This window comes from Megascapheus bottae, chromosome 10, assembly GCF_031878675.1.
Source record: "Megascapheus bottae isolate mThoBot1 chromosome 10, mThoBot2.hap1, whole genome shotgun sequence".
Lineage (NCBI taxonomy): Eukaryota > Metazoa > Chordata > Mammalia > Rodentia > Geomyidae > Megascapheus > Megascapheus bottae.
The window spans coordinates 39,016,135-39,029,819 of NC_143518.1; the positions used below are offsets into that span (position 1 = coordinate 39,016,135).

Consider the following 13,685-nt stretch of genomic DNA (forward strand, 5'->3'; position numbering starts at 1 on the left):
CTGGTGGCTCACATCTGTAATCCTAGCTACTCAAGAAACTGAGAGGATGATGGTTTGAAGCCAGCCTGGGCAGAAAAGTCCAGGAGACGCTTATCCCCCAAATCTGCAAGTACAGCCATGGCTCAAGTGGTGAAGCATCAGCTTTGAGCAAAAACAAAAAAACAGACAACAAAACAAAAAACTATGCACACACACACACACACACACACACACACACACACACAGACAACTTCCAAACTGATGCAGTGTACAGCACCTGTGTACCCCGTCCAGGGCCAGGCACAGGAAGACATGTATATCCACAAGGCAGCTCCTTCTGGCTCAGCACTGAGACGGAGGAGTTAATTACATTTTTCATTATTTTATATCCTGGCTGCTGTGTTGAAAGGAAGGGGTGGGAATGCAATAACTTAGAACTATGTGTAGTTATTAACTCCAATTTTATAAGGAAGCCAAGGTTAGAAAAGGTTAAGTGGCTTGACAGAGGTCACATTGTTTGTGAGCTGTAGACTTGCACTTGAACCCTGGCCCGCTAATTAAGTATGTGGTATTAGCCATTCCCCCCCACCTCAGTGTCTTCCCTTGAATCATTAGATACCATCAGTTAGGTAAGCTTAGAGCTCAACCCTCTGTAAGAATATGAGAACCATTTAGAAACTTACTCTGCTTATGGGAAACAAACAAACAAACAACAACAACAAAAGGTGTTATTTCAACCAGGTACAGAGGCTCACTTTTCTCATCCTAGCTATGAGGGAGGCTGAGTTTGGGAGGGTCAATTTGAGGCCAGCCTAGGCAAAAGGTTAATGAGAGCCCATCTCAACAGAAAAAGCTGGACACAGCAGCAGCATGAGCCCAACATTCCAGCTTCCCTAGCAACCACGGGAAGTATAAGTAGAAGGTTCAAGGTCCAGGCTAGCCAAGCACAAAGGGGCGACTCTATCTCAAAAATGACCAAAGCCAAAAAAGTTGCAGGTGTGGCTCGAGTGGTACAGCAGCTGCCTAGCTTAACAGTGAGGCATTGCCAAAAAATAAAAATAAAAACATGAAAGCTCTACTCCTTACTTTAATTACCTTTACATTAAGGAATAAAATGCCAGCCAGGAGCTGATGTCTCAACACCTGTAATCCTAGCTACTCAGGAAGCCGAGATCTGAGGATCATGGTTCAAAGCCAGCCTGGGCAGGAAAATCTTTGAGACTTAATTCTATTTAACCACCAGAAAACCAGAAGTTATGCTGTGGCTCAAAGTGGTAGAGCACTAGTCTTGAGCAAAAGAGCTCGGGGACATTGCCAAGGTCCTGAGTTCAAGCCCCACAACTGACCAAAATAAGAAGGGAGGAAGGGAATAAAAGGCCCACCTCAACCTGCCTCTCTCTCTCTCTTAGAAAGTATTCTAGACGTTCTTCCTTTCCCAGATCAGACACAGCAGAAGTGAAGGTCATTTCTGGTTTGTGGAAGGCAGTTCGTTTTCACATGGTGGATTCCTCTGTGGTGACCCCTCCTCTCCTTGTCTCTGGCTGTGTTTCTTCACACAGATGCAGAACGTCATGTATGACTTAATCACAGAGCTCAATGATCGAAGTGAAGACCTGGAGAAGCAGATTGGCAGCCTGGAGTCTAAGCTGGAGCACCTCACCGCCAGCTTCAATTCCCTGCCCCTGCTCATTGCGGACACTCTGCGCCAGCAGCAGCAGCAGCTGCTGACTGCCATTCTGGAGGCCCGGGGCATCAGCGTGGCCGTGGGCACTACCCATGCCCCGCTCTCCGACAGCCCAATTGGGGTCAGCTCCACCTCCTTTCCAACCCCATACACAAGTTCAAGCAGTTGCTAAATAAAACTCCCCACTCCAGAAGCGTTACCCATAGATCTTAAGATGCAAATCAACTCTTTCCTGGTCACTTTGTCATCGAGGAACTTTCAGACCAGGAAACAGAAAGAAGAGAGACAGAGCTAATTAGCTAACTCAAGTTCATTCAGTGTGCTTGGTTCGACATGCCTTGAAACCAGAAATCTAATCTCTGTTTAGGTGCCTCTACTTGGGAGCGGGAAGAGGAGATGACAGGAAACGACGCCTCTGGCAGGGCCCTTGCTGCACAGGTGGTGGAGAACAGAAATCCACGCTCAATCTCAGGTCTTCACAGGGGTGGGGAGGGGCAGCTGCACGGAAGTGCCCAAGAATGAAGCCAGCCCAGCGGAGGACCCATGGGGAGAGGGGTGCTGCCAGCTTTGGGGAACAGATCCATCCCTTAGGGGACTTCCCACATCTCCTCCCTTTTCTTTTGTCTGAGGAAGTCTCTGGGTGACAAATACAAAAGAGAGATGCCTACCACTTGCCAAACTCAATTTAGAAAGGGGAGGGGGGAAGACCATAAAAAAGCCAGATGTTGCAAGCCACACGCATGTGTGCATACACACACACACACACACACACACACACACACACACACACACACACCATGATTAGTCCAGGTCCTTTCTTATTTGACCTTACTCCATATGAAAAGGGATCTGGTACTTCCTCCCCTTACCCCCACCCCTGCATACAGTAGGCACTTTATCAGTGTGCATTGAGTTGGTGTGAGTGGGAATGTTGGTTTAGGTAGGTAGCTGGTGTTTGCCACATTCTGGCTTCCGTGAAGGTGCAGATTCCTTTCAACCTGGTGCCTGTGGTTTTGTCTGGATAGACAGTGAGCTTGAGTTGAAGTGAATGCCAAGTCAAAATTGTTGGCATTCTGGAAGGAATAAGCAGGCTTCTAAAAATACCAGCTTTTGTGGAGTTTTCTTCTTACATCCATGTAAACTGGGTTCTGATGGACCCCGTGCCCAGGCGGATGTAAGGAGGGCAGTCAGGAAGAGAACAAGTATCACCTAATGCCACCCAGGGAGTAAAAGTATTGTCTGGGGATTGACCAAGCCAAGGCCTCAGTGACAGACTTCAGCTGCAGATGTTAGGGTACAAAAAGCTTAGCTGGAAGGAGATGGAGAGTGGCCTACGAGGTCCCTTCTGCCTGATCTGAAGTCACCTCAGAATGAAGCATTGTGGGTAAGGTAAGAGGACATAGATTTATCAAAAGCTTGTTCCTACTACATCATGCTAATCATGATGCAAAACCAAAAACAAAACTATCCCAATACATCTCAAACTCCAAGAGAGCCTGGAAACAGCAAGATTCAGCGTAGCAACAGGCACCAAACAACGTTTTCATTGCTCTCTAATCTGACCACCCATAACATCTGAATTGTGACAAATGCCATTTATCACTGTTCTCATTCTGAGGTCTTTGACTTCTGAGAGAAATTAAATGATACTGTGTGGAATATTTCATCTGTTTAGGGTAAAACAGAAGAATGCTATTTGCATATGGCTGTCGTCTTGGATTTGGCTTTGTAAGGAGACATTGCCATTGTTCTGTGCAGATTTTTCTTGTGTGGCACTAGGCCTAGTCTTCTAAGAATGAGGGAATCATTAAACGAGGTAGACAGGTCTAGAATGGTATTACATTATTTCTAGAATTCTGAAATAGTAATTCGAGAAGTATTTCACTCTTTCAGGAAGAGCTGGTTTCCTGCTAAACTCTTATCTGCCTCTTGCTGCTGCTGCCTTTTTGTTTTGTTTTGTTTTACTTTTCTTTGTTGGTTGGGTTGTTTTGTGGTTCTGTGAATCAAGCCCAGGGCTAGACAAGTGCTCTACCCCTAAGTTAAACTCCAGCTACTGCTGTGGTTTTGATGGTCTGTCTTGCTAATGGTTTATCTTGTTCACTCATTGGAGCATTTCTGTTTAGCTGTTTTGCATACCAGAGAGGCCACATCTACTGCTGAATTTTAATTTTTTAAAGTTGGGGTTGTTTTTATTTTGTTTTGTTTTTTAGATATTACTTACATAAAAGATTTCTCCCCTTCCTCCTTTTATCCTTCCCTCTCTTCGGTCCCAAGAATAATATTCCTGTTTTGAGTAACAGTTTGGCCAAACATATAAATAGGCATGTAAACAGATGAAATAGCCATGCGGTTTCTTTGTGTTTCACAAAGGGAAGGCCATTGATGTGCCAATCCTGATCATGTAAGCTACAGCCCTCCACTCTTGATTCCTGCCAACCCCTCCATCTGCCGTGACCCTACAGTCCGTGTGTGTGTGTGTGTGTGTGTGTGTGTGTGTGTGTGTGAGAGTGTGGGCATGGGCTCGTGCACATGTAGAGATTTAGTCTTCCTTTCCCATAAACAACATGCGAAATTCACTGCCACTCTTCCTACCCACAGGCTGACAGCTGGCATCATGGTCTATGGATATTCTTTAACTCATTACTGACACTGTCCTTAGGTAAACCCCGAGGACCAAGACCAAGCTAACAACATTAGCAGTGGAAATGGTTACAGTTATTCCAAGAGCATAGCTACTGGCATCACAGAGACACAGGGCATCTGTAGTGAGGCCTGACCTATTGGTAGTGCAATAGCTATTGATGGTTTTTATCTTTAGCAAAAGACTACCCTTTTTTAAAAAAGTGAGTGATTGAATCTGCATGTTGATCCCACAATGGTAAAGGGAACCCTGCTTCTCTCTACTGGCATTTCAGCTTTACAGGGGAAAGTACAGTGAACCCTTGATGACCTAGAGAATGCTGAGTGTGGCTCACGCAGTTTCTTCCTACATCTTTTGGTTGATTCCACTGTGCTTAGCATCACAGTCAAATGGGGAAAGGCTTCTGGGTTCACACCCATGCCTTCTTGTACCTTATTTCCAAGCTTGGTATTGGAGCAGAGTTAATTATCTACTCAAGAATGGGCCACACATAAAACTGTTCTTTGTATTCTCAACACTGACCTGATGGATTTCTGCCCCATCTTGAAAAGCTCACCAATGGCGGAACCGCTCCTAAAACCAGTCAGATAGCACAGTGGCAAGGAAAAGCCTCTAATTCCCACCCCAAATATCTAGACACTTGAATTAGAACTAAGAGAGCCACTCCGTCATCGCTTAAGCCATATTCTAGCTTCATGTACTGTAAAGTCCAGGGGTGTACTGTGATACTTTAAAACCACTAATCTCAGTGGGATTTCAGGACATAGCATCAATTGGTAAATTATACCAGACTAGAAGCTCTCTACTCTTTAGATTGAAGTTCAAATAAAAATCTACACCTTTGGATCAAAGGCCACATATGTGATCATCATCAAGTTGTCTTCTGAACCATTTTTGCCATCTTCATACTATATAACTTCATCATTTCATATCTGTAGATCTAAAAGAACCAGAGGGTATGGACAGGTCACCACTGACTGACCCCAGCAGGTACTGGTGGTTTAATGATCTTATAAATGAGGAGCTGTAGGAAATGTACATGGAAGTCAGTCCTCAAGTGCCAAGCAAGTTATTGTTGTTATTATTATTACTACTGTGACCAACCAAGGAAGAGCAGCATTGAAGAAATAGTGGTTTTAATATTCTTGGGGATTTCCACCCCCCCTTAAATTTTCAGTAACTTCTTTGTGAATAAGTCATGAAAAAGAAGAAAACTGGGGATGCAAAATCAGAATAAATAAAAATCTGAGACTGGATCTATATTTTGGCCAATTAATATAATCATCTCATACCTCAGTATCTCTGTACTTAAAACAAAGCTAAAATTAATATTATTAAGTATAATGTACTTAATAGAGGGGAAAAATGCAATCACTGTTGTCATCGATAGCAACCTAGCTAACAGCAGACTAGCTGATTCACACTCTGCTGTTGCATAGCTACCAAAAAAGTAGCGATTATCTATCAAACAGGTAGTGAAATCAGCAGGGAGAATTATGGCATTAGCGCTTAGATACAGAACCTTCCTCCTCTTCAAAAGTGCAACTTAAACAACAGTGCACCCCAAATTAAGAATCAGTATTTTATCTCAGAACAAACAACATTGGTACCCCTTTTTCCACCCCCAGCTGAGACACTGTGAAGACATTGCACTACCAGTAAGTAGGTTATGACTCTTTTTTAAGTTATTACTTGTAAATCCTAAAGCTTGTCTCTAGTTTTACTCAGTTACCTTACTTCCCTGGAAGTTGCTAGAAGCAGATTAAGGATCCGTTAGTGATCATCTTACTGTCTCTGTTGTCTCTGCAGTGTTTGACGCCAGTACCTTAGACAGCTGCCTGGTGGCTTCCTGGCAGGCATGGGACAGCCCCTCCCTTCACCCTGCAGACAGTAGGCTTGAGGCCATTCTGGGCAGCGTCCTTCCCTTCTCTACTGCAGCCAAAGTAAACATTTGGGGAAAGGGATCACTGATACCACTAAGGAAGGAGTATCACATGGAAGACAACATTAACTCTCTCTGCTGTGGTCATCAGAAGCTTCTGACAGGCTGCATGAGTAGAATATTAACATTAAACTCCTATCAGGCAAGTAATAAGTAGATTTTTGTTGAAACAGACCACCACAGCTTACTAAAAACAAAACAAACAGTACTCCATGTAGTGGTATATAGATATTATACAGATATAGAGAAAAAATATATGTAACTGTGATCTTTTTGTCTTCTACCATTACTGGAAACACCCAGATACGAACTGGAGTTCCCTCTGAACAAAACCATTGTCAAATCTTCAACCTATGACCTCCAAACCCTAGGTGCCAAGTGCCCTGTGACAGTTGTTTACATACCTGAGACACGTGTTCTGGAAGCTGCAGTCGTGGGCTTGGATGAACAAGAGATGTCATGACTAACCAAGCTGGTGGAAGAAAAGCACAAATTTCCATACCAACTTACAGTTAGGATGCCAAAGAGATGTTGATGTTTCTGGCTTAAAAAAAAAAGAACAGGAACAAATCAAGTGTGAGTGTGACTGCAACAACCAACATCCAGCTTTCCAGAAGAAAGACAGGGGATAAACAACATTTTCTAGCTGTGTCAGTTATTGAATCCCAACCCAAGCTGATTCACCTGTATCACACACGTGTCGTAATGGCGCAGCAATTCGATTTTGGTCCCAGCCTCTCCATTCTGCACGGGCCACAAGAGAAACAACAGGATGTTTGTGGAGGAAAGATTTTCATGACAAACTCAGAAACTGAAATGTTTATATTCCAAATCAGATGAGCTTCAATATGAATTTGCATCTCGCCTCTGTACTGCTTGCTATTTTTTAATCATAGGAGGAAAGCATAACAGTTTATTTTAAATATGAAATATATTGCTATATTATAAAATATATTGTAACTTTCAATTAACATTTTTCTTTTTTGTATCAAACTAGTTTTTTAAGCAGGTCTAGTGTCAGCCTGCTCTCTAAATGACTGTTTCTGAGTACACATCACTGTTAGAGATTGCTTGACACCGAGGCCAAGGATCCTGTCCCCGCATTCTGAACTGCCATATTCTCATTCTGCAAGACCTGAGTAGTAGAGACCAAGAGGTACTATTACAAGTTTAGAAGAATTCTACCCCAAATTCTATCAAGCCATTTCAGAAAAGATTTTAAAAGCCATCACTCCTTTCATGGCTGTTTATAGCCAGTGTCATGAAAGTGCAGATTCTTTTTTTTAATATAAATGCGAAAGCCCCATTCTGTAAACTATATGTCTCAAACTCAGTCAACTAGTTCTCCTTTGGCAATATCAGAATTGGCTATAAATCTTGCTCAGTCTGCTTTTAAAAGAAAACAACCCGAAGCATTCTAATCATAATGAGTTTCCCCAGCAAAATTAGGCAGGGTCCAGATAGACTGATGTGCTGGTGTGCTTTCCTGAGTTGGCAGTACCCTGGTAGGGGCAAGGTTTTTACATGTTCATCACTGATATGGAGTCCAGATCCTAAGCAGATGATGGGAAGAGGGAGGCAACTCCTACACAACAGGATCCAGAAAAGAACGAGATTTCCTCTTCTCCTAGTTCACTCTAGCTGGGGGTAAATAGTTTCATTGTGATGTTTCCTTTAGGACAAAACTAAGCAACTCACAAAATCCATTCCTCTCCTTTCCCTTTATAGCTGCTGTCACATGGCTTTTTTTTTTTCAGGTCTCTCCTTTGAATGTCTAAGGTCCAATTTTCTACACAGAAATGGATATGTTCAGTTGCAGAACCAAGGGTTCCTAGAATCAGGGTGTCTCCTGCCAGGAATAACCACCCCTCGCTATTATCACTTTGGTATAATATTTATACAGGTGCAAACCAAGAAGCATCAGGCTACATTTAACTGAGCTGCTGTATCTCTTTCCTTCCCAAGCTCTGAAAACTCACACAGATACATCGGTAATGCAAAACACAGGGCTGGAGGTATGGCTCCGTTGATAGAGCACTAGCCAGTAAGTGAAAATGTTAGGAACAGAGTTCAAGTCCTGGTCTCAGACCTAAAAAAAATGAAAAGAAAAGAAAACAGCAGAGGTTCTCTCCAAACCACAGGGGAGAAGGGGAAGGCTAGACTCCTCTCACATTTCAATCCAGATCATTTAGATAAGGCTTAGACCATCGGTGCATTTGCTGATTCATGCCAGGTGAAAGAACTATCTAAATGTCCAATTTCAATCTGCTTGGGTAGATGAGCCTTAACTCATACACAAGTTGCGTGTCAGAGCTAAATTCTCTCAGCTGGCATCTCCATTGCTCCTCAGTTCTATGTAAAGCCAAGCTCCATTAAAGTCATCTGAACTCCAGGCACCCGTTGTGTGCAAGTTCCTTATGGGGTCATGGAAATTAGCTCATTTTTATAATTGACTGGTAAATGGACTGCTAGTAATTGATTGATTTCTTAACACTTTTCTGCCATGAAAATTGAAAGTATCTGTTTTGGTTTTTCCATTTAGAACTTTTCAGACTGACCGAGATGTTTGGATTTATAGAGAATAAGTATATCCTGACCTTTCCCATCAGAGTTGTTATTCCTCTCGACTCAGAGAGGCCAATACAAATTCCAGAATTGGAGAAGGCAAACCACTGGACAGTCAAGTCTGTAGCTCCGTGTTAACCCTTTGCCACTCCAATGTGGTCTGTGGATTGACAGCATTCGCAACACTTATAAACTTGCAAGAAATGCAGACTCTCTTGTCAGGCACTAGTTGCTCACTCCTGTAATTCTACCTACACGGAAGGCTGAGATTTGAGGATGGAGGAAAGTCGATGAGACTCTCTTATCTCTTATTAACCACCACAAAGCCAGAAGTAGAGGTGTGGCTTAAGTGATAGAATGCCCAGTCTTGAGGAAACAAGCTAAGGAACAGCATCCAGGCCCTTGGTTCAATCCCCAATTTAAAAAGAAAAGAAAATAGAAAGCAAGAAATGCAGAGGCTCAAGTAGCCCCAGTTGAGAAGTTCTGGCCTCCCTTTTCTCCCATTGGATGGTAGGCAATCTCATTAGCAACTGGAGAATTAAACCATTTCTTCCTTGTGCCTCATTTGTCAAATTCTGTGATGATGCAAAGGTCCTGTACAATCATAAAGATAATGATGAATGTTTCTTAAAATTCCATTTGAGGTCCTGTAACTTGGATAGTGTCCATGAACCATAGTAAAGTTCAAAAGAGGCAGTGGTTTTCTACTCTCATTTAAAAAGCATTCAAGTCGTAGACTTGAACCACCTCAGAGCCTTTTCCATTCTTTGTTTTTGATTTTTAGATTGTTTTAAAGTTAGGCTATGATAGCAAGGCCATCAGAATTTGAGGTGGAGCCTCAGTGTCCCATGCAAAGGGAGGTCTATGGGTCTCTAACTCAGCAGAGTGTAGAAACAGCTGAATCTTCATCCCTGAGTTCCTTCCAGGAATAGCTCAGTGTCCCTGTAGGAAGAACTTTTTCTCCCCAGGAGGAAACTAGCAAGAGAAATCAGTTCCATCATCCAGAAACATTCCTAATCTCTTCTTAAGCCAATTCTCTCTCTTCTTTTTATTGTTTTGTCTTTTCTTTTTGGTACTGGGGATCAAACCCAGGACATTGAACTTGCTAGGAAAGTGCTTTGCCACTGAGCTCCATCCCAGCCCGCCAATACTCTTATTCATCACCCCAACCAAGGTGGACAAGGAACGAGATGGATTCTGACATTGGCGCCATAAATTGATATGTACCCAGAAACAGTTATGTTTTAAATTAATGGCTTTAACCTGTTCATTGTAAAAAGTGCCTTGGACTTCAATCTAAAGAGGTCAGTATAAATATGTATGTATGTGTGTGATGTGTATGTAGGCAAATATTTACATATTTATACATACATAGGTGCACACATGTATACCTGCACATTCATATATAATATACATATATATATAAATGCTTCATAATATATCATATTGCTATTCACACCTCCATTTCTTGTCTGGTTCTATGTTTATTTGTCTAGTGAGATCTTTACATAGAAAGGTTCTATTCAGGACATCAATGTATTTTTGTTTGTTTTTTACTTTTTATTAAAAAGGTAAAGGATATTAAAAACAAAAAAAAACAACAACAAAAAGTCAAGTGCCTGAAGGTTTTGAATGGAGTTGTGGTAAACTTTCTCAGGTCACTAAACAAGAAGCTATTTTCCCCTTTTGGGAACTATTTTTCTGTTTCGGTGAGTTTATTTTCCCTTGGTGGAAATACATAAATAAGAGTGGGGAAAGCGATTTTGTCATTTTCATCAGAATCCATTTCTGTGGTCTCCATCAAGCCACAGTACACATTTTATTTGGTTGAACGCCCAGCCTCTTCACACATTGCATGGTTTTGTGGGCATCTGTGACTGGGCTGCTCACTGAGAGGGTGGGGTTCAGATCAGCTCCCCATGTGACTGGAGAAGCACTGCTGGGAAATCTCTTCCCCTGAACTGGGAGGGGAAGCCTATATTGTGGAAGGTTGGCAGAGGGGCTATGTGGAATCATCAGAGCTCTGTGGACCCTGCCTCACTGCAACCATGTACTTGCCTGCAAGAATCTGCCTCTCTCCTCCTTCAGTGGTGTGACAGCTTGTAACAGGCCACTTCCCTCTGGTACCCAAAGCTCCAGGGGGCATCTTAGGGTCATAGGTTCCTGTGGTTTTGCTCACAAGCTCAAGGATGCATTTGTGCTTCTTCCATCCAACTAAATCTGCCGAGCTCCCTAGACCTGTCGAGACTCCCTACACTAGCCAGTGATAAGTCAGAGCAAAGGTCTTGCATAATCATAGGCTAAAGATAAGTGCATCTTTAAATTTCATTTGAGGTCATATAGGACCAGATATGGACAACATTCATCAGAACAGACACTGCACCATGAAGGAACCAGAAGGAACTGTCTCTGGCTAGCTCCAGGTTGCCAGCACATTTATAGAATCATGACTAGGACAGACTAATGACTAGAAAATGACAAATAAAATTTCCCAAGCCAATACTCATGAACCTCACTTTTCTCCCTATGAATTTTCTTGTGGTTTAAATAAAATAATAATAATATTCAAGTGCTTTCAGACAGAGTATCTAATGTTTAAAACTTTTTCTTGGTTAGTAAACCTAACACTTATTTAAATATATATATATATATATATATATATATATATCTGCCTGTGCATTGGTGTCTCACGCCTGTTATCCTAGCTATGCAGGAGGCTGAGATCTGAGGATTGAGATTTGAAGCCAACCCAGGCAGGAAAACTCATGAGATTTTTATCTCCAATTAACTACCCACAAAATGTTGCAAGTAGGGCCAGGAGTTTGGCCTAGTGATAGAGTGCTTGCCTAGCATGCACGAAGACCCAGATTTGATTCCTTGGTACCACATACATTGAAAAGCCAGAAGTGGTGCTATGGTTCAAGTGTCAGAGCACGAATCTTGAGGAAAAGCCCAAAGACAGTGCCAAGGTCCTGAGTTTAAGCTCCAGAACTGGCAAAAAAAAAAAAAAAAAGCTGCAAGTAGAGCTGTAACACAAGTGAGAGAATGCTAGCCTTGAACACAAAAGCTCAGGGACAGTACCAGGTTCACATATATATATTTGAACTCAAATATGTATATATATACATAATTGCATAATAAACATTAGCGCTTATCATCTAGCAACCTCAAAAGTTAGTAAATGATTTGAAACCCTATGACATGGATGACAGAAATGATTCTCTTTATTGCAGTGGGAAAATTAGGCCATAGAAAATTGATCAACAAGTGACTTCTCTAAGTCAGGAATTAAGTTGAAAGCATGACTTAAGCCCATTGTACGGGTAGAAGGAAACTTCAAGGTCTGAGTTCATTCTCTGTAGGGTACCACAGGGTGGGTAAGAGCCAGGGTGTGTGTTGACTAGTCCTAGGGCAATAGATGTTATTGGTAGGCTGGTTTGTGGATTTGGGGTTCTGGATGGGAGACCACATGTTCCACTCTGGGCAAAGAACAGAAGTGTGATGTTGCCGTGGTTTTGTCTGTGCTCTCTGATTTCCCACACTTCCTCTTGCCTGGAAGTTGTAGAGAACAGACTGTTACACCTGGTATGACATAGGCTATTGGATATATTGACATTGGATAAAGACAAGAATGGGCATAATAACTCCGAAAACACCCTTTCATTCTATCTTCACCTTCCTTCCATGTAAAAATTGGATTTCTCCCCCCAGAAACAACATCTCGGCAGGTGTCACTGGCTCATACCTGCAATCCCAGCTACCTGAGAGGCTGAGATCTGAAGATCTCAGTCAAGAGAGTCTGTGAGACTTTATCTCAATTAACTACCAAAAAGCCAGAAGTGTTGGTCATATGATAAAATGCCATCTTTGAATGAGAAAGCTAAGGAACGGTGCCCAGACCCTGACTTTAAGCCCTAATATTGTCATAAGATACCAGGACTTTACTTTGTTGCCCAGTCTGGCCTCATACTTCAGATGCTCTGTACTCAGACTCCCAAAGTGCTAGGATTAACAGAGTTTATGACCAGAGTTTCTGCTATGAAAGCAAAAAATTTCAGTTTTTGTTCAGGATATTAACATATGTTTTAAATTAACATGTGCATGACAGGAAAATAAGGAGCAAAGAAGAAGTCATCCATAGTCATAAACAGTTCAGCTGCATGTATCCTACTAGATCCCAGGTGTATACACACAATCCATTTTAGGCCATTGAGATCATATGGTATGTCTCATGGAACACAGAACACAGGATTTTTTTTTTAGGGAGCAAATCTTAATTTAGATTTTTTTAAAAAAAGCACAGCCTCCCTGAAATAGGTTGCTTTTTTTTTTTTTTTTAACACAGCAAAGCTAGGCCTGCCCTGGTGTGAATGGAAGTGCTGAGATAAGGGAGTGGACCTACCAACTTAACTTGAAAGGTTTTCATCCCTAACCCGGTTTTAGTGACCTAGAAAGAGGGAGCCCTGTCCCTCAGGTACAAGGCTGTCTGTCATATCTAGCAACACTGATATATGCAAAGGTAAATCCACACCCATAATCAAGTAAAGTACAAGGCAGTGATTCTTTCTATTTGGGCTTTGCTTCCCACCTCCGAAGCTTTTGAAGCCCCCTAAGCCAGTCTACGTTAACACTATAGATTCAGAAGAAGAATCTAGGTGGCACCTGAGATTCAAAGGCACAGCTAGAGTTAAGCATCTGAGCTTTGCTGACCCAGAGTGTGAGAAGAAGAAGAAGCTTGCCATCGTCCCACCTGGCTCTCCCTGAGACTGAGAAGGAAGGGAAGGAAAGAGAAATAGAAGAGGATATAATTTTCATAAAGATGGCAGTGTGCTCACAGCTGGATTCCTTTTCATCCAAGCTTGTTTTCTTTTCAA

General features: G+C 42.2%; 1 protein-coding gene across 1 annotated transcript in view; it reads left to right on the forward strand.

Moving 5' to 3' along the window:
- Positions 1-7,503, forward strand: part of Kcnn3 (potassium calcium-activated channel subfamily N member 3) — a 158,742-nt gene extending 151,239 nt beyond the window's left edge. Inside the window, exon 8 of the mRNA XM_090340881.1 lies at positions 1,539-7,503. Within this exon, the coding sequence (XP_090197007.1) occupies positions 1,539-1,835 (297 nt within the window). The 3' untranslated portion in view covers positions 1,836-7,503. The remainder of the gene's footprint in view (positions 1-1,538) is intronic.
- Positions 7,504-13,685: the final 6,182 nt, after the last annotated feature.